Genomic DNA, 27,688 nt, shown 5'->3' on the forward strand with positions numbered 1-27,688 from the left:
AGACAGGGTTTTGCCATGTTGGCCAGGCTGGTCTCGAACTCCCAACCTCAAGTGATCTGCCCGCCTCAGCCTCCCAAAGTGCTGGGATTACAGGCGTGAGCCACTGTGCCCTGCCTAAAGAAAAGGTTTCTGGACCAGGCGCTGTGGCTTACGCCTGTAATCCCAGCACTTTGGGAGGCCGAGGCGGGCGGATCACAAGGTCAGGAGATAGGGACCATCCTGGCTAACACGGTGAAACCCCGTCTCTACTAAAAATACAAAAAAATTAGCCAGGCGTGGTGGCGGGTGCCTGTAGTCCCAGCTACTCGGGAGGCTGAGGCAGGAGAATGGCGTGAACCCGGGAGGCGGAGCTTGCAGTGAGCCGAGATTGCGCCACTGCACTCCAGCCTGGGCGACAGAGCGAGACTGTGTCTCAAAAAAAAAAAAAAAAAAAAGGAAAGGTTTCTAACAGAACAGTCTGCATTTCCACCTGGAAATGCTTCATCACAACTACCTTCATGACAAGGGAGCCAGATGCAGGCATCTATTTTTTTTTTTTTTTTTGAGACGGAGTCTCGCTCTGTCGCCCAGGCTGGAGTGCAGTGGTGCGATCTCGGCTCACTGCAAGCTCCGCCTCCCGGGTTCACGCCATTCTCCTGCCTCAGCCTCTCCGAGTAGCTGGGACTACAGGCGCCCGCCACCACGCCCGGCTAATTTTTTGTATTTTTAGTAGAGACGGGGTTTCACCGTGGTCTCGATCTCCTGACCTCGTGATCCGCCCGCCTCGGCCTCCCAAAGTGCTGGGATTACAAGCGTGAGCCACCGCGCCCGGCCTCAGGCATCTATTTATAATGAATAAGTTGGGCTTCAGAGAAAGGAAAAGATCAGAAACGATTGCATGCAAGACGTCTAGGCAGAGGAGCAGGTAGCCACGAGATTTAAAACAAGTGTATTTGGAGTATGTTAAACCATATAGGAAAATACTTCATATAAGATATACATAAGGTCAGGCACAGTGGCTCACGCCTGTAATCCCAGCACTTTGGGAGGTTGAAGTGGATGGATCACCTGAGGTCATGAGTTCGAAACCAGCCTGACCAACATAGTGAAACTCTGTCTCTACTAAACATACAAAAAATAGCTGGGCATGGGAGCAGGCACCTGTAATCCCAGCTACTTGGGAGGCTGAGGCAGGAGAATCGCTTGAACCTGGGAGGTGAAGGTTGCAGTGAGCTGAGATTGGGCCGCTGCACTCTAGCCTGGGTGACAGAGTGAGACTCCATCTCAGAAAAAAAAAAAAAAAAAGAAAGAAATTTAAAAAAGGTATACATAGGCCAGGCGCAATGGCTCACGCCTGTAATCCCAGCACTTTGGGAGGCTGAGGTGGGCGGATCACCCGAGGTCAGGAGTTCAAGACCAGCCTGACCAACATGGAGAAACCCTATCTCTATTAAAAATACAAAATTAGCCGGGCGTGGTGGTGCATGCCTGTAATCCCAGGTACTCGGGAGGGTGAGGCAGGAGAATCGCTTGAACCCGGGAGGCAGAGGTTGTGGTGAGCCGAGATTGCGCCATTGCACTCCAGCCTGGGCAACGAGAGCGAAACTCTGTCTCAAAAGAAAAAAAAAATGAAAGAAAGAAAAAGAAAAAGAAAGAAATATACAAAACAGAGTTATAAATTCTAACTATCATAAACAGTGTTTTCACAGATAAGAACGTTAGTGGCAGGTTCTGAAATGAGCCGGCATATGGGACATTTCTGTATTGTGTGGGACTGTCCCGTGAGTTGCTGGATGTCATCAGGCCAGGAAAGGCCAAGACCATGTCCCCCTCCCTAGTGATGATGGAAGCCCACAAATACCCCTAGATTTCCAATACTGTGTCTCAGGGGTGTGCCTGCTCCACCGAGACCAGAAAATGTCACAGTGCCCTCCCAGGCTGGACACATTCTTAGTGGGTGCTCTAGAAAGACATTGTGAACCGGCAAGAATCACTTTTCATTGACCTGCAGGGAGGAAGGAAAATCTTAGGGGTTCGGGATTGTCTTCTGATGAATAGAGACTCCCTCGCAATATACATAGTGGTAGGTTCAATTAATACAAGGGAGAGAGTTCATTTCACAGCTTGCGCCTAACATTCGGCTCCTTTTCCCAAATCTGCCTGTTGGCTTCATGCAGTTTTACTATTTGCAAGTCTTGTCTGTTCTCTGAGCCATCAGTAAACACAGTGATAGCCAGGTGTGGCAACTGGATCTTAGATATTTTTCCTACCAGGCTCATTTTTAAGATACTTTGGGGGCCGCCTTTTTTTTCTCGAGATGGAGTCTTACTCTGTCCCCCAGGCTGGAGTTCAGTGGTGCAATCTCAGCTCACTGCAACCTCCACCTCCTAGATTCAAGCGATTCTCCTGCCTCAGCCTTCCTAGTAGCTGGAATTACAGGCACACACCACCACACCTGGCTGATTTTTGTATTTTTAGTAGAGATGGGGTTTCACCATGTTGGCCAGGCTGGTCTTGAACTCCTAAGTTCAAGTGATGCACCCACTTTGGCCTCCCAATGTGCAGGGATTATAGGCATGAGCCACTGTGCCTGGCCTTCGGGGGCCTTGTCATCGTAAATACTCTTTTTTTTTTTTTTTTTGAAACTGAGTCTCGCCCTGTTGCCAGGCTGGAGTGCAGTGGGGTGATCTCAGCTCACCTCCCGGGTTCAAGCGATTCTCCTGCCTCAGCTTCCCAAGTAGCTGGGATTACAGATGCCTGCCACCATGCCCAGCTAATTTTTGTATTTTTAGTAGAGACGGGGTTTCACCATATTGGCCCTCGTGATCCACCCACCTCCGCCTCTCAGAGTGCTGGGATTACAGGCGTGAGCCACCACACCCGGCCCATAAATACTCTTTAATCTTTTCTTCTTCATCTTTGATGAGAAAGGTAACATTTGAATCTTTCCATGAATATCTTCAAGGCAAACCCTCGAGTCTTGCTGGATGCTTTCCATGTGCCAGGCCTGTGCTGGGCCACCAGCAGACTGAGTCTTGAACCTCTGCAAGCCCAAGATAATAGTACTAAATAATGATGATGGCGATGTTCTTTTTTTTTCTTTTTCTTTCTTTTTTTTTAAGATGGAGTCTCATTCTGTCACCCAGGCTGGAGTGCAGTGGCGTGATCTCGGCTCACTGCAACCTCCCCGTCCCGGGCTCAAGCAATTCTCCTGCCTCAGCCTCCCGAATAACTGGGATTACAGATGCACACCACCACGTCTGGCTAATTTTGTATTTTTGATAGAGATGGGGTTTCACCATGTTGGCCAGGCTGGTCCGAACTCCTGGCCTCAGGTGATCCACCCACTTTGGCCTCCTAAAGTGCTGGGATTACAGGCGTGAGCCACCATGCTTGGCCAGGCAATGTTAATTTCACATCTTGAGTCTTTTCCATGTGTCAGAAACTGAGAATGCTGTGCGCTAGGAATGCATGTGCTCATTCAGTCTTGGAAATGTCCCCATTGTATAGACCAAGAGATGAGACAGCCATCCCTGTGGGAAAGCCAGGCTCCCAACTCAGTGCTGCCCTGGCTGTGCATGGGAACTGGTTTTATGAGGCAGAAGAGCCAGATGTGTGTCTCTATTGGAGGCACAGCCTGTCCGTGAGGGCTAGGCAAATGCTAAGGAGGCACTGGCAGGGGTCATGGGTGGGGAACTGAGGGCGTTTGGGTGAACAGAGAGCAGGCCCTGGATGATGGGCGAGGTTTGGAGAAGTGGAGGCACCCCTCAGGTGATGGGGGAGAAATGGAGCAGGCAGAAAAAAGATGGAGGGAGAGAGAGGCCAGAAGAGACACGGGCTCTGTCCCTTGACAGCAGCTGGGACCACAGGGTGGGGATTGTCTGTTGCTTGGTAGTGGATGAGGATGTCTGGGTTCCTGGCACCTGGGCAGCTGGGCATGGTTCTCAGCATCTAAAAGGTGGACAGATGGATGAATGAGGAGACTAGGAGAGAAAAAGAACACATACACACACACACACGCACGTGCACACACACACGGACACACACACATGCACACACATACACACGCACACACAGAAGGACACACACACACACAGACGGACACACATGCGCACACACGGACACAGACATGCACACACATATACACATGTACACACAGAGAAGGACACACACACAGATGGACACACACGCACATACACACACATACATGCACACACAAGCACGCACACACAGGACACACACGCACATACACATACACATGCACATACACATATACACATGCACACACGCGCACGCACGTACACACACAGACAGGGAGCGAGAGAGAGAGAGAGAGAGAGAAAAGTAGCTCTGGAGAAACAGATATTGAGAAAGAGAAAGAAACTCACAAGGAGGGAAATAGATACCTACCAATAGATAAAAAGAGGGACATGGAGACCAGGAGACCGAGGCGACAAGAAAAGAGAGGGAGCCAGGGAGAGAGACAGAGGAGGAGGAAAGGCTAAGAAAACCGTTGAGACAGAGGCAAGGAGGGAAAGAGACAGCGGCACACACAGAGAGCGATGGAGAGAGGCAGAGACAAACAGGGACAGAGAGAGATAGAACGAGATGGAGAGAGAGAGAGAAATGTGGGGGGATGGGGAGAGGCCACAGACCAAAAGGGAGGACAGAGTTAAAAAGAGATGGGAGGAAGTCGAGGGAGAGAGATGGGGAAAGGCAGAGGTTTACAGGGATAAGAGGGAAATAGAGAGTAAGTGAGGAACAGAGAGACAGAGATGGAGAGGACCAGGAGCAAGGAGAGAGAGAGAAAAGGGGGTGGGGAGAGATAGGGAGAGGCAGAGATGAGCAGAGACGGGGCGAACAGACAGAACGAGATGGAAAGGGGTGGGACAAAGGAGAGAGAGAGAGATGGGGAGAGAGGTGAACAGAGACAAGGGAAATAGAAACTAAGAGAAGGACAGGGGAAAGGAGAGAGAGAAACGGGGACGGGGAGAGGGAAAAAAATTAGCTCTGGAGAAACACAGGTATTGAGAGAGAGAAAGAAACTCACAAGGGAGGAGATGGAGATCTACCAAAAGATATAAAAGGACATGGAGACATGTCCAGACACGGGGAGAGGCAAGAGCCAAACAGAGACAAAAAGGGAGGGACAGAGATAGAAAGAGATGGAGGGAAGGAGAGAGAGAAATGGGGGGGAGAGAGATGGGGAGAGGCAGAGATGAACAGAGACAAGAAGGAGGTTGAGAGAAACTAAGAGAGGGACGGGAAAGGAGAGAGAAATGAGGAGGAGAGAAGTGGGGAGAGGCAGAGATGAACAGAGATAGAACGAGATGGAGAGAGATGAGGGAAGGAGAGGGAAAGAGAGAAATGGGGGGAAACGGAGAACTCGGGGGAGAGAGATGGGGAGAGGCAGAGATGAAGAGAGTCAGAGACAAAAAGGGAGGGCCAGAGATAGAAGAAGACAGAGAGAGATGGGGGAAGGAGAGGGAAACAGAGAAATGGGGGGAGAGAGAGATGGGGAAAGGCAGACATGAACAGTGACAGAAAGAGGTGGGGAGAGACGGGGAGAGGGGAGGAAAGAGAGACAGGGAGAGGCAGAGATGAACAGAGATTGAGATGGAGAGAGATGGAGGAAGAAGAGGGAGAGAGAAATGGGGGGAACAGAACTTGGGGAGAGAGACATGGGGAGAGGCAGAGATGAACAGTCAGAAAGAAGTGGGGAGAGACGGGGAGTGGGGAGGAGAGAGAGATGGGGAGAGGCAGAGATGAACAAAGAGACAGAGCTCACGCCTGTAATCCCAGCACTTTGGGAGCTCGAGGCGGGAGGATCACAAGATCAGGAGTTCAAGACCAGCCTGGCCAACATGGTGAAACCCCATCTCTACTAAAAAAAAATACAAAACTTAGCTGGGCATGGGGGCGCATGCCTGTAATCCCAGCTACTCGGGAGGCTGAGGCAGGAGAATTGCTTGAACCGGGACCCGGGAGGCCAAGGTTCAAGGTTTAGTGAGCCGAGGCTGCACCACTGCACTCCAGCCTGGGGTAAAGAGCAAGACTCTGTCTCAAATAAAAAAAAAGAAAGAAAGAAAGAGAGAGAGAGAGAAAGAGAAAGAAGGAAGGAAGGCGGGAAGGAAGGAGGGAAAAAAGAAGGAAGGAAGGAAGGAAGGAAGGAAGGAAAGAAAGAAAGAAAGAAAGAAAGAAAGAAAGAAAGAAAGAAAGAAAGAAAGAAAAGAGAGAAAGAAAAAGAAAAAAGAAAGAAAAGAAAAAGAAACAGGGATAAGGAGAGACGACGGGGCGGGGTTGGGGGTTCGGGAGACAGATGAGTGGCAGAGGCGGACAGAGACTGAGACAGAGGGGCGGGGAGGGAGAAGGCGGCCCGCCCGGCCTCGCCCTGACGCCCGCCGCCCGCAGGTGTGGGAGGCGCTGCTGACCCTGGTCTTCTTCCCGGTGTGCGTGGTATTCGCCTGGATGGCCGACAAGCGGCTGCTCTTCTACAAGTACGTGTACAAGCGCTACCGCACCGACCCACGCAGCGGCATCATCATAGGCGCCGAGGGCGACCCCCCGAAGAGCATCGAGCTGGACGGCACGTTCGTGGGCGCCGAGACCCCGGGTGAGCTGGGAGGCCTGGGCCCGGGCCCCGCCGAGGCGCGCGAGCTGGACGCCAGCCGCCGCGAGGTCATCCAGATCCTCAAGGACCTCAAGCAGAAGCACCCGGACAAGGATCTGGAGCAGCTGGTGGGCATCGCCAACTACTACGCGCTGCTGCACCAGCAGAAGAGCCGCGCCTTCTACCGCATCCAGGCCACGCGGCTGATGACCGGCGCCGGGAACGTGCTGCGCAGACACGCGGCCGACGCCTCGCGCAGGGCGGCGCCGGCCGAGGGCGCGGGCGAGGATGAGGACGACGGCGCCAGCCGCATCTTCTTCGAGCCCAGCCTCTACCACTGCCTGGAGAACTGCGGCTCCGTGCTGCTGTCCGTCACGTGCCAGGGCGGCGAGGGCAACAGCACCTTCTACGTGGACTACCGCACTGAGGACGGCTCGGCCAAGGCGGGCTCCGACTACGAGTACAGGTGGGTCCCCCGGGGTGGGGGGTGTGCAGGGGGCTGGCGCAGGCCGTGGGTCCCGCCGTCCAGCGGCCTCCAGGCTCATCGCCTCCTAACTGCCTCCTGCAGGATTCATTCGTTCATTTGTTCATTCATTCATTCCTGAGAGCCTGCTTTGTGCCAGGCGCTGCTCTAGACGTGGGCACACACCACTGGGCCAGGCAGAGAGCATGGCTATCCGAAGGCTACCCCTCCCGCCTTCATTATCTACCTCTGGGTTTTTGTTTGTTTGAGTTGAGTCTCACTGTGCTGCCCAGGCTGGAGTAAGTGGCGCATCTCCACTCACCGCAACCTCCTTCTCCCAGGTTCAAGTGATTCTCGTGTGAGGCACGAGCCTCTTGAGTTGCTGGGATTATAGGTGTGTGCCACCACACCCGGCTTATTTTTGTACTTTTAGTAGAGAGATGGGGTTTCACCATGTTGGCCAGGCTGGTCTCGAACTCCTGGCCTCAAGTGATGCACCTACCTCAGCCTCCCAGAGTGCTGGGATTACAAGCGTGAGCCATCGTCCGGCCATGTTCTATGTTTTATTGTCTTGTAAAACAGCTGTCTCCTCATGTGCATAAGAACATTAATGTTTACTGGGCACCTACCATGTGCCAGGTGCTGCCCCCAGGCACTCAGGGCACATGATGAATGAGACAAACTCTCAGTCTTCACACCACTCCTCCTGCATTCTTTATCTTTCATGGTTTTGTGCTGATGCCACACTGTTTTAATTATTATAGCTCCATTATGTGTATTGCTACCCGGTAGAACAAGCCTTCTCCCACCATTACTAAAGTAAAAGTGCTTATTGAGCATGCACTATATGCCAATGGGTATACCACGGGGAACAAGGAGCTAAGGTCCCTGCCCTCAAATTGCAATGAGGATATAAACTACTAAACATATAAAAACTTGAACTGGCAATAAGTGCTATGGAGGAAAATAAAATAGGAGTGGAGGAGACAGACGATGGCTAAAGGTCTTTGGTTCTGCCATAAAGCAACCCACCCATCACCCTCTACCATATCTCACAGCCCCAGTCCCTCTCCTTACCCCTCTCCTTGCAAATCTGTGATATTCTCTCATTCACCAGTTCCTCCTGAGCACCTACTGTGTGCCAGATGCCTTTATTTAGGGGATCAACCTAGAACGATAGCCAAGATAGATAAGATCTCTGTCCTTATGTGGCCCACAAAATTCATCTATTTGTAGTTCTTCTGTCCATGCCACACTATTTTAAGACTTACAGCTTTACAGTATGTTCGTTTCAATGATTTTCACCAGCCTACATCATGCTTTGAACAGTATGTGTTGTTAATACATGCGTAAGTCTCCCCTTTCCTATAATGACATTTATCATGTATCTACTATGTGCAAGAAACAAACATCTGGCACTGGCGACTAGCGGTGAACAAAACTCATAAAGTCCCTGCTCAAATGGAGCTCACATTCTCCTGGGAAAGACAGGCAGTTAGGAAGTAAACACTGATTACATAAAAATGCCAGGTAGTGGTAGGAGCTGTGAAGAAAAATAAATCAAGAGACAGGGAAAAAGAGGGCCAGTGGCTGAGCTTTTCGGAGGTTCTACCTGCTCAGTAGCCTGGCACTTCCCCCTTTAATCTTCTCCGTGGGGTACAGCTGAGGCCGAACTGTTCCCAGATCTTTGGTTCTGCCATCAAGCAGCAGCCAATCCATCATCCCTTTAACCCTTCTTTTCCTGGGACTCAGTTTGCTCATCTTCTCTCCTCTCCTCTTCTCTCCTCTACCCTCTCTCTCCTCTCTCTCCTCTACTCTCTCCTCTCCTCTCTTCCTTTCTTCTTTTTCTCAGAGTTTCACCCTTGTTGCCCAGGCTGGAGTACAGTGGTGCAATCTCGACTCACTGCAACCTCCACTTTCCGGGTTCAAATCATTCTCCTGCCTCAGCCTCCCAAGTAGCTGGGATTACGGGCACCCGCCACCACACCCAGCTAATTTTTTGTATTTTTAGTAGAAATGGGGTTTCATCATGTTGGCCAGGCTGGTCTTGAACTCCTGACCTCAGGTGATCTACCCACCTCGGCCTCCCAAAGTGCTGGGACTACAGGCGTGGGCCACCGCACCTGGCAGTTCTCTGTTTCATTGATCTTGAGTTCCACCACTGTGTGCCTGGCTGCCTTTCATAGCCAGTCTTCCCTCTCTGCCCTCATCACTTCTCTTTCCAGTGCTTGGACATTTGCAGGTCTTTCCCTCCACCTCAGTCAGTCCAAGATCCTTTTGTCTGCCCATCTCCATCCACCTTTCCTACCCTGCCCACCCCAGCCTTCCTGGCTCACCGCAGCCTCCACCTCCTGGGCTAAACTGATCCTCCCACCTCAGCCTCCAAAGTAGCTGGTACTACAGGTGCACGGTGTGCCGTGCTCCAGCCTGAGTGACAGAGTGAGACACTGTCTCAAACAAAACAAAACAAAATGCAGCTGTTCGCAGGTCTTTGTTCCATCACCCTGTAGCATGGGATCCCTTTGACCACTTGGTCCATCCTCCCGCAGTGTACCACATCATCCAGATGCCCTCAGTTGAGGGAACTGCATTCACCATACTGGGGCCTGCTTTCAACTATCTTTTCCCCTTTCCACTCCTACCCACCCGTTCCACATTGCTCCCATCTAGAGCCCTGAGGCTTTGCGGAAGTGAGTACAGGTGTCACCTGCTGGGATAACAGCCCACTTTGTCACTTACAAATGACCTCAGGACCAAGATTGTTTTTTATTGTTTATTTTGAGACAGGGTCTTGCTCTGTCACCCAGACTGGAGTGCAGTGGCACGATCACAGCTCACCGCAGCCTCAACCTCCTGGGCTCAAGTGATCCTCCCATCTCAGCCTCCCAGGTAGCTGGGACTACAGGTGCACACCGCAGCACCCAGCTAATTTTTATATTTTTTGTAAAGATGGGTTTTTGCCATGTTGCCCAGGCTGGTGTGGTTTTGTTTTGTTTTGTTTTGTCTGAAACAGTCTCACTCTGTCACTCAGGCTGGAGCACAGTGGTGCAATCATGGCTCACTGCAGCCTCCGCCTCCCAGGCTCAAGCAATCCTCCCACTTCAGCCTCCAATATAGCTGGGACTACGTGTAGGCACATGCCACCAAGCCTGGCTAATTGTTTTTGTTTTTGTTGTTGTTGTTTTGGTATGTTTTGTAGAGACAAGGTTTCACCATGTTGTCTAGGCTGGTCTTGAACTCCTGGGCTCAAGCAATCCACCTGCCTTAGCCTCCCAAAATGCTGAGATTACAGGTATGAGCCACTGCACCTGGCCAGGACCAAGATGTTTGAAGTGAAGGAGGAAATGCTGTTCAGTGGTGGAACCAAAGGGCTAAGAAGAGCCAACATCTTCCTATCCTTCCTTGATTTCCTATCCTGGTAGACATTCGAGGCCTGGCATTGCCTTATCAAGGCACCTTAGGCCAAAGACTGGGAGGAAGGAGACTTGGTTTCCAATCCAAGCTTAGTCCTGGACCCTGTTCCTTGGGTAAGTTCCTGCCTCAGTCTGAGCAGGCAGGTCTGCCATGTACAGTTGTTGAAGTTGTGCACTGCATAAACGCACCATATCTGAGGAAGCTCTCTTCATAGTGGACGTTGTAGATTTGCATTTCTATTATAACAGTTTTCTGACTTATGGAAATAAGTGTCTTGAAGAAGGAAAGCCTTTTTCTTTTTGTAAGTTTCCCACAGGTTCACACCTGTGAGCCTTAGTTTCTCCAAACTAAACGTGATCTCTGAGAACCTCAAACAGCACAGTTGTTCCAAGATTCTGAGATTTAATCCCCTATGATGCTGACACACTAAGGGTCTGAAGTTCTAAGATTCTAGAATTCTAACATTTTCATATTCTTTATCTTTTTGAGACTGCATCTCACTCTGTTGCCCAGGCTGGAGTGCAGTGGCACGATCTCGGCTCACTGCAACCTCTGCCTCCCAGGTTCAAGTGATTCTCATGCCTCAGGGTCTTGAGTAGCTGGGATTACAGGTGTGCGCTGCCACGCCTGGCTAATTTTTGTATTTTTAGTAGAGATGGGGTTTCACCATGTTGGCCAGGCTGGTCTCAAACTCCTGACCTCAGGTGATCCATCCATCCCGGCCTCCCAAAGTGCCGGGATTACAGGCATGAGCCACCACGCCCGACCAACATTTTGGTATTCTAATCCAAACCCCATCCAGTCTCTGACTTGATGGCTTTAAGATTTTCGTCTTCTCAGATTCTGTGTCCAATGCTGGAACATAAGTCCTGTGAATCTAGCCTTCTATGATTCTGATGCCTGGCTTCTAAAGTCCAATCCCAGCTACTTGGGAGGCTGAGGCAGGAGAATTGCTTGAACCCAGGAGTCAGAGGTTGCAGTGAGCCAAGATCATGCCACTGCATTCCAGCCTGAGAAGCAGACCAAGACACTCTCTCTCTCTCTATATATATATATATATGTATATATATATATATATAGAGAGAGAGAGAGATAGATATAGACACAGATATAGATATATATAGATACATAGATATATATAAAAGCTGGGCATGGTAACGTGTGCCTGTAGTCCCTGCTACTCAGGAGGCAGAGGTAGGGGAATCGCTTGAGTCCAGGAGGCAGAGGTTGCAGTGAGCCAAGATTGTGCCACTGCACTCCAGCCTGGATGACAGAGCCAGACTCTGTCTCAAAATAATAATAAAATAATAACAACAATAATTGTGACACTCTGTGACCACGAGTTGCAAATCCCATGACCTTCATGCCTAAATATTTGAGCATGCATCTTTTGAGAATGGCATTCTCCTACCTAATCACAATACTATGATCTCACTCAAGAAATCTAACGCTGAATTGATACTGTTAACTCAATGTCAACAGCCCGTGTTTCCATTTCCCCAGTCATCCCTGTAATATCCTTGGTGGCTGTATTTTCACTCCTGCCCTCTCTTCCCATTTGATCCAGAACCACACGTTGCATTTCCCTGTCAAATCTCTTTAGTCTCCTTCAGTCTGGATCAGTTTCTCAGCCTTCCCATGACTTTTGTGACCTGATGCTTTTGAAGATGATAGGCCAGTTACTAGAATGATTCTCAATCTGGGTTTGTCTAACGCTTCTTGATGATTGGAGTCCTGCACTTGGCAGGAATCCCATGGAAGCGATGCTCTATCCCTCTGGGTGCATTGTATCAGGAGGAACATGATGTCCACTCGTCCATTACTGTGCTGCCCAGTTTAATTGTTTGGTAAAGATGGTGCTAAATCTTTGGATTAATTGTTTGGCAAAGATGATGCTACAGGATGTATGCAGTGGCTCATGCCTGTAATCCCAACACTTTGGGAGCCCAAGGCCGGTGGATTGCTTGAGCCCAGGAGTTCAAGACCAGCCTGGGCAACATGGCAAAACCCCATGTCTACCAAAAGTATAAAAATTAGGTGTGGTGGCACGAGCCTGTAGTCCCAGCTGCTCGAGAGGCTGAGGCGGGAAGACTGCTTAAGCCCGGGAAGTCGAGGCTGCAGTGAGCTGGGATTGTGCAACTGCACTCCAGCCTGGAAGACAGAACAAGACCCTGTCTCAAACAAAAACAAAACAAAAAAGAGGTGGGTGCAGTGGCTCCTGCCTGTAATCCCAGCACTTTGGGAGGCCGAGGCAGGCAGATCACGAGGTCAGGAGTTTGAGACCAGCCTGGCCAACATGGTGAAATCCCATCTCTACTACAGATACAAAAAATTAGCCGGGCATGGTGGCACACACCTGTAATCCCAGCTACTTGGAAGGCTGAGGCAGGAGAATCGCCTGAACCTGGGAGGCAGAGGTTGCAGTGAGCCGAGATCGTGCCACTGCACTCCAGCCTGGGCGACAGGGTGACTCCGTCTCAAAAAAAAAAAAAAAAAGAGGTAGTGCTACAATCTCCACATTCTACTGATCCCTTTATCCCTTACATGTAAATGTCTCATATCCCATGACTTTAGGACTCTAAGATTATAATATCAATATGTGGATATCACTAGCTAACTGTCATTGTTTTCGCTGTGGCTCTGGATGCTTCCCCTGTATCAATTCAGTCCTCACCATAGTGCCAGGAGGTAAACACTATTATTAGCCCATTCCACAGATAAGGAAACCAAGGCTCAGAGGACTGCAGAATCCTGACTGCCCAAGATCACACAGCTGGCATGGCGGCCAAGCTGGGCTTGAAGTAGGTCAGCCCACCCTCCTAGGTGCTCCGCCACCATGGACAGCGAATCCTGAGCTGAGGGACTCCCTCATCGCTCCACTGCAGGTCTTTTCACCAGGTTCTACGCCCCCTACCTCTTGCCAGAACCTTGGGGTACCTCTCTTCCTCCCACAGAGCTGGAGAACTGGAGCCCGACTCCCTGCCCCCACCTTTTTGAGATGGAGTCTTGCTCTGTCACCCAGACTGGAGTGCAGTGACGTGATCTCGGCTCACTGCAACCTCCGCCTCCTCATTTCAAACAATTCTCATGCCTCAGCCTCTGGAGTAGCTGGGACTACAGGCATGAGCTGCCACACCCCACTAAGTTTTGTATTTTTAGTAGAAACGGGTTTTCACTGTGTTGGCCAGGCTGGTCTCGAACTCCTGACCTCAAGTCATTCATTTACTTCAGCCTCCCAAAGTGTTGGTATTACAAGCGTGAGCCACCGCACCCGGCCCCAGAACCCCTTTAATATGAAAGTGATAGTGAATGCATATGGATCACATAGCAGGGTTCAGAGATGGTGCTGAGCCCCTTACATGTACAGTAGGAGGGATCAGGGGAAAGGATAGATTTTCAAGACTCCTTAACATCCCAGAGTCCTGCTGATGTCTGCAGCCCTGCCAGGAAGAGCTCACTTACTCCATGACCCCTCAGAATTTCACTCTGACTAATCTAATGTCACTGCCTTGTTCCCTTCCCGGTTCCCCTCATTACAGAGTATCTTATGGGTGCTTCGGAGATTTACACAACTGTTACTCTTTTAACACCAAGCTAGCTCATGTCCCTCCTCTGCTCCAAACGTCCCTCCTTTGCTTGGAAGCTTCACAGGGCTCCTTCCTCACTCAGGGTAAACGCAGAAGTCTTCACCGTGGCCCACCCCGGTCCTAGGAGATCTGCCCCTGTTCCCGCTGTGATGTCATCTCCCACCCTCTCGCCCTGGCTCCCTCTGCTGTCATCATGCTGATCTCCCTGCAGTTCCTCGAAGAGGTGACCTGTCCCTAAGTCAGATCCTGTCCCCTGTCCGGCTGTCCAGTCTCAGGTCAGAACATTCACTTTGCCTGTTCCCTTTACCAAAAATACTCTTTTTGGCCAGGCACGATTGCTCACGCCTGTAATCCCAGCACTTGGGAAGCCAAGACAGGCGGATCTCTTGAGGTCAGGAGTTCAAGACCGCCTGGCCAACATGATGAAACCCCGTCTCTACAAAAAAGTACACAAAATTAGCCAGGCATGGTGGCAGGCGCCTGTAGTCCCAGCTGCTCGGGAGGCTGAGGTGGGAGAATCCCTTGAACCTGGGAGGGGAGGTTGCAGTGAGCCTAGATGGAGACACTGCACTCCAGCCTGGATGACAGAGCGAGACTCCGTCTCAAACAAAACAAAACAAAACAAAACAAAAAACTCTTTTCCAGGCATCCTCCCTATGGCACACTCCCTCCCCTCCTTCGGGTCTCTGCTCAAATGTTACCTCCTCCAAAAGGCTTTCTTGACCATGCCAACAGCTCCGTCTCCTCACTCCCTACCCTCCTGTTTCTCTCCATAGCACCATCACCACCTGACATCCTGTGTTTGTTTATTGTTCATTCTTCTGCACTAAAACAGAATCTCAAAGCTTCTTATTGCTGCCGTTCCCCCAACACTTAAAACAATGCCTGGCACACAACGGTCAGTATCTGTTGAATGAATGAACCGTAATTAAATCATTAAATGTGCAATTGTCATGGTGATATGGCTGTCCCATGGGGCTGTGAACCCTGTGAGGACAGGGCCTGGTTACTGCTGTGTCCCCAGCACCACTCAGCACAAGGCAGAGAACGGGTGCCCTTAGGAGTGTTTGTTGAATGAATGAATGATGCCAAGTTAAGGTGTATGGACTTTCTCTTGGGGGCATCTGGGAAGGGTTTTTATCAGAGGAATGATAGAGTCCTTTCTGGGTCCTATATCCCTGCCACTTAAAATGTGACCAGGACATCCCTTGGAGCTCGTTAGAAATGCGATTTTAGAAACCCAGGAGCTTCTGAACCAGAATCTGCATTTTCACAAGATCCACCGGGGGATTCATATGCACATTAAGGTTTGAGAAGCAGGGATGTAGAACACCTCAGGCTCCCTCTCAACTCTTGGACTTTGCATGTGCTGTTCCTTCTGCCTGGAGTATGCCCACCCGCTAATGCCTCCTCCAGGAAGCCTGCCCTGATCTCAACCTTATCATTACCTGTTTAATTCCCGCCTTCTGCTCCTCACGAGTTCCACGCGGGGAGGGGCCCACTCTGTCTTGTTCCCACTCTGCAGCCCTTCCTCCAGGACGCCCACCCCGATTCACCCTCAGTATTACTTGTTTAGTGCCTGTCGACCCTCATACTTGGGAGTTATTCTATGGCACCTACTCCTCCTCTGGGAAGCACGTCCAGACTCCCCCGGTACAACACACAGCCGATGACCGACCCTCACCCCACTCTTCCCCCTCCCCACCCCGCCGCAGCGAGGGCACGCTGGTGTTCAAACCAGGCGAGACGCAGAAGGAGCTGCGCATCGGCATCATCGACGACGACATCTTCGAGGAGGACGAGCATTTCTTCGTGCGGCTGCTGAACCTGCGCGTGGGCGACGCGCAGGGCATGTTCGAGCCGGACGGCGGCGGGCGGCCCAAGGGGCGGCTGGTGGCGCCGCTGCTGGCCACCGTCACCATCCTGGACGACGACCACGCAGGCATCTTCTCCTTCCAGGACCGCCTGCTGCACGTGAGCGAGTGCATGGGCACCGTGGACGTGCGCGTCGTGCGCAGCTCGGGCGCGCGCGGCACCGTGCGTCTCCCCTACCGCACGGTGGACGGCACGGCGCGCGGCGGCGGCGTGCACTACGAGGACGCGTGCGGAGAGCTGGAGTTCGGCGACGACGAGACCATGTGAGCACGCCCGTGGCGGCCCGGAGAGGGGCGGGGCTTAGGAATGGGCGGGGCCTGATGGGGCTCAGGGGCGGGGCCTGGGTGAACCATGCCCACGTCGTGGGCGGGTCCTGGTGGGGCCGCGGGAGGGGCGGGGCCTGCGGGGCCGTGCCCGCAACGTGGGTGGGGCCTGTGACCCATGCCCACAGGGTGGGCGGGGCTTCACTGAACAGCTGGGCCCTCAGGAGGGGAGGGGCCTGAGTGAATCATGCTCCAAAGTGGGCTTGGCCTCGGGAGGGGCGGGGCCTAGGTGTGCTGTGTCCACCACATGGGCGGGGCCTGGTGGGGTTGTGACTGTGAAACGAAGAGGCGAGGCCTAGAGGGGCGGCCGGACAGGTGAGAAGAGGGCTCCAAGGAGGAAGGGTGGACGAGGTGAGGAGAGATGGGACAGGGGCCTGGGGAGAGCGGTGTGGGGCCTTAACTGGTAGCTCGTGGAGTGTGTCCTGAAGAAGCGGGCCCAGGGAGATGTGGGGACAGGCCTGTGGAGATAAGACAATGTCTGTGGCTGTGGAGAGGGGGCGGGTCCAGGGCGATGGGTGGGGTCTGGGTTTGGACGTACGACACCAGGAAATGGAAAAATAGATGTGGGCTGCGGAAGAAGGCGGGGCCTAACAAGATGGGTGGGGCCTGGGGACGCGGAGCCAGGGAAGGGGTGGGGCTTCTGGGTATGAGGAAGAACCTGGGGAAATAGCGGGGCACCTAACGGGAATCTGGGCGAGGCTTTGGCAAAAGATGGTGGTGGAATCTGGAGGCCTGGGAAGGCAGGGCAGGGCCTGGGGAGACACTGGGGAGCCTGAGGGCTGGGATTTAGGAAAATGAGGTCTGGGGAGGTGGGCTGGCTGGATACACTCAGACACACACATGTAGACAGACGTTTACATATTGGACACAAAGCCATTTATACGCACCACACACACATAGACACACGGCAGGGCCAGGCGTGGTGGGCAACACCTGTAATCCCAGCGCTTTGGGAGGGCGAAGCAGGAGGATCATTTGAGGCCAGGAGTTCGAGAACAACCTGGGCAACATAGCAAGACTGCTACTCTAAAAATAATTTTTTTAATTAGTGGTGGCGCATGCCTGTAGTGCCAGCACTTTAGGAAACAGGCGGGAGGATGGCTTGAGCCTTGGATTTGGAGACCAGCCTCTACTCTACTAAAAATTGTTTAAAATTAGCTGGGCATGGTGGTGTGCACTTGTAGTCCCAGCTACTTGGGAAGCCAAAGCAGGAAGATGGCTTGAGCCCACGAGTTAGGTGCTGTAATGAGCTGTGATCACCCACTGCACTCCAGCCTGGGCGACACAGTGAGACCCTGTCTCAAAAAAAGAAAAAAAACCAAACACATGCAGACACACATAAAGTCACAGATACATACACTAAATTATTAAGTCAGGGCTGTTCTCACGCCCAGATCCCTGGCCACCCCTTACACAGGTGCCCGAGTGTCCCCCAATGTGTGCCTGAAGCCTCACATTCCCCCACCCCCCTGCCCAGGATGCAGGCAGCACCTGCCCCTCCTCTGCCCGCTCCCTTCCGCCCCCGCATGCCCGTCTGTCTCCCTCCTCCGTGCCGCCCACGCGCCTCCTACTCAAGCGGAGTCCCCACCGCGCTCCCCCTCCCTCCTCCTCCCAGCCTCTGCGCTTCCGCCTCGGGCAGCACTCAGCTTCTCACTGCTCTCGCTGTCTCTCCGTCTCTCCCTCTGCATCTCTGCATCTCTCGCTCCCTGGGCTGTCTCTTTCTGGGTCTCTGCGTCTCTGTTCATCTGCGGCTGTCTGTCCCCAGCACCTCGCTCTCTGACTCAGCTTATATTCAGGCACATTTTCCACACCTTTCCTTCTCGCTCTCTGTCTGGCTTGGTCTGCGTCTGAGGGTTGTTGAGAACTTGGGTTGGGGGCTGCGAGAGGCGCCATCCCAGACCCCTCTCTCTCACCAAGAGATGGGGGAGTGGAGAGTTTTCTTTCTGCTTCTTCCGGTCCTTCTTATAGTCCAACCTGCTTCCCTCCTGCTGCTGCAACCCTACAGGCCCTGTCCTCCCCCACACGGCTTCCCTAGGCTGGGACACCCTCTGTCCCCCACCCCCACAAGCTCCCAGCTGTGGCTTCAGAACACAGAAAACAGGAGGCTAATTAGTGTTTAGGGAAACTCTTCCTTCCTCTGATGGGCAGGTGCTAATTAGAGGTGCTTTGAAGCAACTGGGCGGGAGGATCAACTCAGAGATGGAGGAGAGACACACAGAGATGGGGTGGCAGGGAGAGCATGAGAGACAGAGACAGAGACCCAGAGATGGACACAGGGAGAGCTGAAGACAGAATAACAGAACTGGAGAGAGAAACAGACAGAACAGAGAGACAGAGACACAGAAAGGCAGGAACTTAGAGGCCAGGCACGTTGGCTCATGCCTGTAATCTCAGCACTTTGGGAGGCCAACACGGTGGATCATCTGAGGTCAGGAGTTCGAGACCAGCCTGACCAATATGATGAAACCCCGTCTCTACTAAGAATACAAAAATTAGCCAGGCGTGGTGGCATGCACCTGTAATCCCAGCTACTCGGGAGGCTGAAACAGGAGAATCGCTTGAACCCAGCAGGCGAAGGTTGCTGTGAGCCAAGATCACGCCATTGCACTCTAGCCTGGGCAACAAGAGCGAAACTCCATCTCCCCCCGCCCCCCCAAAAAAGGAAGAGACACAGAGGCAGAGATGCCTCGAGAGAGGGAGGTAGGTGGATATTGAAAGACTGAGATGGAGGGAGACTGAAAGGCAGAGAGATGCAGAGGCAATAAAGACACTCATGGAGGAGAGAAACTGACCCAGGGAAAGAGAGGTTCTCACGATGCTGCAGAGAGAAAAGGGAGTTTGGGCCAGTGAGAGATAGGATGAGGAGACTGGGTCTGAGATCAGAGGCCGGCAGGGAAGAAGGGCAGGAGAGTGGAGTTTTCAGGAAACAAGGGAGAAGGCTGGGGAGGAAATCTGCTCCTTTTGATCTCAGGAAGTCCTGCCTTGGTCTAGCTCGAGTCCCTCTTGCTGTTTCCTTCGCGTTGGGATTCTCCTGCGTCTGGGTCCCCTGAGGGCGCGCCTGCCAGGGCGCAGTTGACGTGCCTGTTACTGCACGTCAGTCACTGTGTGTCAGCGGATCGCAGCGTGTCTGCGAGAGTGAGCGACAGAGGTGTGTGTGTCACCCTGTCAGCATGTCACTGTGTCGGCAGCTGTCTGTGTGTGTCAGGGTGTGTGAGGAGCATGTCTCGGGAGACCCTCCCTCCTCGCCGGCCCCAGCATTTCAGCACCGCGGACAGCTCACAGCCCATGCCGAGGTCGGGGGCGGCCCTTTCTTTCCACCCACAGAAAATTGAAAATATCCTGAAACCAGGAGGGTGGAGGTGGGCGGATGTCCCCACATGGCCGTCTTTTGTGCGCCTGTCCTTGCGCGGGTGTCGCTGTGTCTTGTGCGCGTTTGTGTGTTGAGATGCGTCTTTTGAATGACTGCCTGATTGAAACTCTTCTGCTTGAAGTGTGTTGACTTTTGTTACTCCATTCTTTAGACTCTGAAAGACAGAGACAGGGAGAGAAGAATCCAGGTAAAGAAGGGCGGACCAGGTGCTGTGGCTCACACCTGTAACCCCAGCACTGGGGAGGCCAAGGTCAGAGGATCACTTGAGGCCAGGAATTCAAAACCAACCTGGACAACATACTGAGATCCTATCTCTATAAAAAATTTAAAAGTAGCCAGGTGTGGTGGCACACGCTTATATTTCCAGCTACTTAGGAGGCTGAGGTGGGAAGATTGCTTGAGCCCTGGAGATCAAGGCTGCAGTGAGCCATAATTATGCAACTGCACTCCAGCCTTGGCAACAGAGCGAGACTTTGTTTCAAAAAAAGGGAGAGCAGAGAGACGAGAAGAGACTGAGACAGAGAACGGAGAGAGTCAGAGTCAGAGAGAGAAACTGCTGGAGAATCAGAGAGACAGACAGAGCCAGAGATGGAGAGATAGACCCAGAGAAGCTGAGAGAGGAAGAGAGAGAAAAGAATATGGAAAATGTAGGGACAGAGATGCAGAGAGGCACTGAAGGAAGTAAACAGAGACACCAAGAGGCGTCAGGAGTTAGATATAAGGTAGGAGCGTCTACGTGGTACCACAGTGAGGGGCTGCAGGGTGGCGATGTCACCAAGGCTGTGGTGGGGGAGTCGTGCTAACTGACGGGCATCTGGTCCATGCAGTCTTGCCACTGCAGTGGGAACGGCTGTAGGGTGTGATGGCGTGTGGGTGTGGGCGGTGTGATCGGCTGTGCTTCCTCGATTGGGTGACTGTGTGGGCTGGGTGTTTGTGTTTCTGGGTTCTGGGGCCAGGCCTTGTGGGACTACATGGTTCCTACAGTCGAAAGAGTTGCCAGTGGCAGAGCTGTGGGCATTCTGGGTTTGTGGGTCTTTGGGGTCGAGGGGCGTGGGTTGTGTGCCTGAAGGTGACAGGCAACTTCTGGCTGTTTCCTGCCACCCCCTGGTTACCATAGGAGCAGAGATGCTGAGAAAATCAATTAGCATCAGCACTTGGTTAACTCTCCAAATCTGGTTGGGACAGAGAGCAGGAAGCTGAGGGTTTTCTGTGCTGAAGGATTGAAGTTAGCAAACTATGTATGGAGGGTGTGCTCCATGCTAGGAACTGTTCTGCGTGTTGGAGATAAAACAAAAAACATAAATGAACTTACCTGGGGGAACTTATATTTAAAAATGGGGAAGCAAATGGTAAATAATGAACAATAAACTAAATAAATGTTAGAAGGTGATATTTAAAGAAGACAGGCCAGGTGCCATGGCTCACATCTGTAATCTCAGCACTTTGGGAGGCCAAGATGGGAGGATCACTTGAGGGCAGGAGTTCAAGACAAGCCTGGGCAATGTGGTGAGACCCCATTTCTACAAAAGATAAAAAATTAACTGAGCATGGTGGTGTATGCCTGTAGCCCCAGCTACATGAGAGGCTGAGGCAGGAGGATCGCTTGAGCCCAGGAGTTTGAGGCTGCATTGAGCTATGATTGCACCACTGCACTCCAACCTGGGTGACACAGCAAGACCTTATCTCCAAAAATAATAATAAATACATTAAAAAGAAAGACAACAGAGCAGTATAAGGGAGTGCTGGGGTGGGAGCAGTGAAGGATTTCACTATTAAATAAGATGGAAGAAGTGGGTCTCATTGAGAAGGTGAAGTTTGAATGAAGAACCGGAAGAACTGAGGAAGGGAGCCTGGGGAAAGAGTGTTCTAGGCAGAGGGAACAGCCAGCGCAAAAGCGTTGAGGCACGAGCAGGCCTGGCTTGTTCAAGGAATAGCAAGGAGGCCAGAAAGGGAATGAGTGCTAGATTGCAGGGGGTCTTGTGGGCCATTCTAAGGACTTTGACTTTCATTCTGTGAGAGATAGGAGCCTTGCAAATGTTTTGCACAGGGGAGGAACGCGGTCTGACTCTGGTTCTATCAGGATCACTCTGGCTGCTCTTGAAAGAACAGACTGTGGGGGGTGAGGCTGAAGCATGGGATTGTTTAGCAGGCAACTAGTAATCTAGGTAGGAGACCATAGTGGCTGGGCTGGAGTGCAGGGGTTAACAGTCTGGATTCTGACAGTTGTAAGTTCAAATCCTGTCTCAACCATGAGCTCATACTGCTTTACTTTATTTTTTTATTATTATTATTTTTTGAGATGGTGTCTCGCTCTGTTGCCAGGCTGGAGTGCAGTGGCGTGATCTCAGCTCACTGCAACCTCCACCTCCCAGGTTCAAGCGATTCTTCTGCCTCAGCCTCCCGAGTAACTGGGACTACAGGCATGTGCCACCACACCCAGCTAATTTTTGTATTTTTAGTAGAGACAGAGTTTCACCATGTTGGCCAGGATGGTCTCGATCTCTTGACCTCGTGATCCGCCCTCACCAGCCCCACAAAGTGCTGGGATTACAGGGGTGAGCCACCGCGCCCGGCCTTTTTTTTTTTTTTTTTTTTTTTTTTTTGAGACAGAGTCTCGCTGTCGCCCAGGCTGGAGTGCAGTGGCGCGATCTCGGCTCACTGCAGGCTCCGCCCCCCCAGGGTTCACGCCATTCTCCTGCCTCAGCCTCCCGAGTAGCTGGGACTACAGGCGCCTGCCACCTCACCCGGCTAATTTTTTGTATTTTTAGTAGAGACGGGGGTTTCACTGTGTTAGCCAGGATGGTCTCGATCTCCTGACCTCGTGATCCGCCCACCTCGGCCTCCCAAAGTGCTGGGATTACAGGCGTGAGCCACCGCTCCCGGCCCTATTTTTTAAAATAAATTATTTAATATAAATAGAGATGGGATCTCAATATATTGCCCAGGCTGGTCTCGAACTCCTGGCCTCCAGCAACCCTCCCTCCTCAGCCTCCCAAAGTTCTGGGATAAGAGGCATGAGCCACCGCACCCAGAATGCTTTGCTTTAATCAGACTCAGCTTCCTCACCAGTGCCTGCTTTTGTTTCTGTCAAATGGGGATGATAATAGAGCCTTCCTCCCTGCGTGGTGGTGAGGATTAAATGAGATTGTGGAGTCTGGGACAGAGGAGGTGCTCGGAAAACTGGGTGGCTGCCAGGAGGGTTGCCTGGTGAGTCTGAGGAGGGGGACTTACGCTGAGTGTTCTGCCTCCCCCTTGCCCCCTGCACAGGAAAACTCTTCAGGTGAAGATAGTTGATGACGAGGAATATGAGAAAAAGGATAATTTCTTCATTGAGCTGGGCCAGCCCCAGTGGCTTAAGCGAGGGATTTCAGGTGAGGGGTGACCGGTGGGCTGTGGGAGAAGTAAGGGGTCCAGGGTCGGGGGACATTCAGGGGCTCAATTGCAGGCACTCCTTAAAGCTCGTGGACCTGAGCTTCGTGGGGAACTGATCTCACTGTCTGCCTGTCTCTGTCTCTCCCCAGCTCTGCTACTCAATCAAGGTGAGTGAAGTCACCTCTGGGCTCTGAGTGGGGAGGAGCCACTGGAAGAGGGCCTGGGGGAGGGTCCCAGCCCCAAAGCTACTCTTCCAGGTTGGGTTTGAGGCAGATTGGAGGTGAGATAAAGGCAGATTCAGGGCTGGGGGACAGTGGGGGCTGGCCTGAGAGTTGGTGGTGCCTATGTGAGTTTGGGATTACAGTTAGCATTTTGGAGGTCAAGATTATGTCTGTAACATGGTGAAACCCCATCTCTTGTAAAGATACAAAAATTATCTGGGTGAGTTCAGGTGTGGTGGCTCACACCTATAATCCCAGCACTTTGGGAGGCCGAGGAGGGTGGATCACCTGAGGTCAGGAGTTAGAGAGCAGCCTGACCAACATGGTGAAACCCCGTCTTTACTAAAAATACAAAATTAGCTGGGCCTGATGGCACACGCCTGTAATTCCAGCTACTTAGGAGGCTGAGGCAGGAGAATCGCTCGAACCCGGGAGGTGGAGGTTGCAGTGAGCTGAGGTCACGCCATTGCACTCCAGGCTGGGGAACAAGAGTGAAACTCTGCCTCAAATAAAAAAAAAAAAAAATTAGCTGAGCGTGATGACAGGCGTCTGGAATCCCAGCTGCTTGGGAGGCTGAGGCAGGAGAAGCGCTTGAACCCGGGAGGCAGAGGGTGCAATGAGCCAAGATTGTGCCACTGCACTCCAGCCTGGGCAACAGAGCAAGACTCCATCTCAAAAGAAAAAGAAAAGATTATGTCTATAATCACGGTTGTAAGTCATACAATCAGATCTGGGTTTGTGAGAGTGGGGTCAGAGAGAATCCAGTTTGGGGTTGATTAGGAGTGAGGTGGGGTTTGGATTGGAGATTGGGGTTAGGACTGTGTTAAGGTGAGAGTCACAGTGGAGGTTCTTTCCTGCTGGTGGGATCAGATTAGAATTAGAGTCAGATTTAGGTCAAAGCTAAAGTTGGACTTTGAGGTGAGTAATAGAGCTTGAGGAATTTAGGTTAGAATTGGGGCCAAGGTCAGAGATTGGAGTAAGAGTTAGGGCTTGGAGATGGACAAAGTCAGTTTGGAGTCAAGATCAGAATTGGGATCCGAGGTTAGGATTAGGGTTAGATTAAAGATTGTATTAGTTGGAGGAAGCAATACAAGCTGCTATAACAAACTGACCCACAAATCCCAGGGGCTTAACACAATAAAAGTTATTTCCTGGCTGGGCACAATGCCTCATGCCTGTAATCTCAGCACTTTGAGAGGCCCAGGAGGGCAGATCACTTGAGGTCAGGAGTTCAAGACCAGCCTAACCAACATGGCGAAACCCTGTCTCTACTAAAAATACAAGAATTAGCCGGGTATGGTGATGGGCACCTGTGATCCCACCTACTCGGGAGCCTGAGGCAGGAGAATCGCTTGATCCTGGAAAGTGGAGGTTGCAGTGAGTCGAGATCACGCCACTGCACTCCAGCCTGGGTGACAGAGCCAGACTCCATCTCAGAAAAGTAAGAAAGAGAGAGAGAGAGAGAGGGAAAGAAGGAAGGAAGGAAGGAAGGAAGGAAGGAAGGAAGGAAGGAAGGAAGGAGAGAGAAAAAAAGTTATTTCTTGCTCAGGCAAAGTTGTTTTTTGTTTGTTTTTGTGAGATGGAGTTTCGCTCTTGTTGCCCAAGCTAGAGTGCAATGGCGCGATCTCAGCTCACGGCAACCTCCGCCCCCCGGGTTCAAGAGCTTCTCCTGCCTCAGCCTCCCGAGTAGCTGGGATTACAGGCACCTGCCACCACACCTAGATAATTTTTTTGTATTTTTTAGTAGAGATGGGGTTTCACCATGTTGGCCAGGCTGGTCTCGAACTCCTGACCTCTGGTGATCCACCTGCCTTGGCCTCCCAAAGTGCTGGGATTACAGACATGAGCCACTGTACCTGGCCTCTCAGGCAAAGTTTTACGAGAGTGTTCCTAGTTGGTGGGTGGCTTTCTTCTGCCATGTGGCCATTCCATCTTGTGACTCCACTGTGCCAGGGAGCTTTGGCATTGTTGCTGGGTTTGCTGCTGGTGAACAGGGCAAGAAAGTTTGGAGGCTCACATGGGAGGTTTTCGGGGGCTAAGCCTGGAGGGACTGACCATCACTTCTGCCCACATTCTAGTGTCCATAACTCAGGCCATGGCCACGCCCAGCTGCAAGGGAGGCTGGGAAATGTAGTTCAGCTCTTTGCCCAGGAAGGAGAGGAAACAGGTTCAGGTGAACACACTTCAGCTTCTGCCATGTGGTCAAGCTCCTCATGAGTGATGGTGTCAGAGGTGGGAGTTGGGACTGAGGTTTGAGGTCAGGTGTAGGACTGGAGTTAGATCTGGAGATAGAGTTTGGGATTTGGCTTGGGGTTATTGATGCTCCAGGTTATGGTGAATGTTAGAGTCGGGATTAGGGTTTAGGGCTAGGGTTGTGCTGAGGTCAGACCCAGGGCTGAGGGTTGGGGTTTGGAGTCAGTGTTGATGACAGGCTTCCATTTGGGGCCACAGTGAGAGTCCAGCTCAGAGTTAGGGACCAGAATTAGGGCTGGGCTGCTGCTGGGCTTGGAGTCAGGGGTCAGCATACTTTGGGGAGAGAAGCGAGCTCAGGACCAGGATATAAGTGGGTCTGGTACCAAGATTTGTGCCAAAATCAGGTATCCTCCCCTTTCCTCACCACCCCAGCCACACTCTAGGATGTTTCCAGAAATTGGATGTAGAGACCGGGCCTCCCCTGTAAGGGTGGCAACGATGATGATAATGTCGGTGATAATAATAAAGATAATAACATGCACTGAATATTTATTGTGTGCCAGGCACTGTTCTAAGCACTTCACACGAATTAACTCATTTAAGTCTCACAACCACCCCATGAGGTAGGTACTAATTATTGTGCCCGTTTAACAGATATGAAAACTAAGGCACAGAGAGGCTCAGGCATTGCCTGAGGTCTCACAGCCTCCACCATACGAACCCCAGAGCCCACCAACTAAAGGTCATGAATCAACCCTCGGGAGCTGGACCTCAGGGTTGAAGGAGACGGTGGTCAGGTGGAAGGCTGGGAGGAGTCACCAAGGATCTTCCCAGAGGAGAACAGATAGGCTTTCTCTAACTATGGGGACAGGTAGTAAAGGCATCGCAGGCCCAGTTAGGTAGGTCTCCCAGGAGTCTAACCCCCATCCCTCATGCTGCAGGGGATGGGGACAGGAAGCTAACAGCCGAGGAGGAGGAGGCTCGGAGGATAGCAGAGATGGGCAAGCCAGTTCTTGGGGAAAACTGCCGGCTGGAGGTCATCATCGAGGAGTCGTATGATTTTAAGGTGATTTTCCAGGTCCTCACCTTCCTGGAGTCCAGCCTGGGTCATTTCCTTGGGGAGGGTCCGGAAAGCGGGGAGCCACAAGCTTCCTAAGATCAGACCAAAGGAGGGTCCCACGTCAGGACCACGGACAGCACACGCCTCCCTTTTCCTTGCTTGCCTTCAGAACTGGGGTGTGGAAAGTTGAGGACCCCTGGGCACAGGCTGTGAGCCCCCAACCCAGGACCCCACATGGAGCTTCCCTGGTTCACTCAGGGGCAGTGACCTCTCCCCCATCCTCTCGTCCCCAGAACACGGTGGATAAACTCATCAAGAAAACGAACTTGGCCTTGGTAATTGGGACCCATTCATGGAGGGAGCAGTTTTTAGAGGCAATTACGGTGAGCGCAGGTAAGTGGGGAGGGAGGAGAGAGAAGAGAGAAAGATGGAGAGACAGAGACACAGGGAAAGGGGGAGAAATGAATGGAGAGACAGGCACAAAGATAAAGAAACAGGCCAGGCGTGGTGGCTCACACCTGGAATCCCAGCGCTTTGGGAGGGTGAGGCGGGAGGATTGCTTGAGGCCAGGAGTTTGAGGCTGCAATGAGCCATGATAGTGCCTCTGCACTCCAGCCTGGGCAACAGAGCAAGACCCTGTCTCTAAAAAAAATACAAGCAGGAGAGACAGACACACAGAAATATACAGGGAGAATCAGAGAGACATGGAGAAGACATGAGACAGAATGAACAGTGCAAACTGAAATGGGCCGGGGAGAGGGAGAGGCAGGTAGACTAGGACACAGAAAGGGCAGAGAAGGGAGAGGCGGTGGCTGGAGCTGCTGGGAGGAGGCTGGGAGGGTTTATGTTTGGCTCTGGGCTGAACAGGGAGGGTTCCCAGCCTGGGCTTTCTCCCAGCGTCAGGCATCAGGAGGGTGGGAACAGATTAAATGGCGTGGCCACCCCAGACAGAGCCTGGGTTCCTCCGTTGCCCTGGAGACAGTCACCAGGGCACCCAGCTCTTTCCCACCTGCGCGGGTCACCCCCTTCCTTGGCCTCAGACAGGCCCACACTGCCCCCTTGTGGCTAGAGACACTACGACACTTGGACCCATGGACGGTCTTGGAAGCCAACACTGGCCCTTTGTGATATGGATTGGGGAGACTGAGACTCAGAGACAGAGGAGGGAGTGGCCTGAAGTCCCACAGGGAGTCCAGAAAAGGCCCGAGATCATAGCTCAGG

General features: G+C 52.1%; 1 protein-coding gene across 2 annotated transcripts in view; it reads left to right on the forward strand.

The window, feature by feature from the left end:
* Positions 1–27,688, forward strand: part of SLC8A2 (solute carrier family 8 member A2) — a 43,189-nt gene that overhangs the window by 8,737 nt on the left and 6,764 nt on the right. The window contains exons 3-8 of one of the 2 annotated variants that reach the window (XM_055236658.2): positions 6,391–7,055; positions 15,769–16,191; positions 22,889–22,992; positions 23,143–23,160; positions 26,349–26,473; positions 26,761–26,860. In XM_055236658.2, coding sequence (XP_055092633.1) covers positions 6,391–7,055; positions 15,769–16,191; positions 22,889–22,992; positions 23,143–23,160; positions 26,349–26,473; positions 26,761–26,860 — 1,435 coding nt within the window. The remainder of the gene's footprint in view (positions 1–6,390; positions 7,056–15,768; positions 16,192–22,888; positions 22,993–23,142; positions 23,161–26,348; positions 26,474–26,760; positions 26,861–27,688) is intronic. The other variant, XM_055236659.2, reaches the window with a different exon arrangement.

The sequence above is a fragment of the Symphalangus syndactylus genome, chromosome 13, assembly GCF_028878055.3.
Source record: "Symphalangus syndactylus isolate Jambi chromosome 13, NHGRI_mSymSyn1-v2.1_pri, whole genome shotgun sequence".
Lineage (NCBI taxonomy): Eukaryota > Metazoa > Chordata > Mammalia > Primates > Hylobatidae > Symphalangus > Symphalangus syndactylus.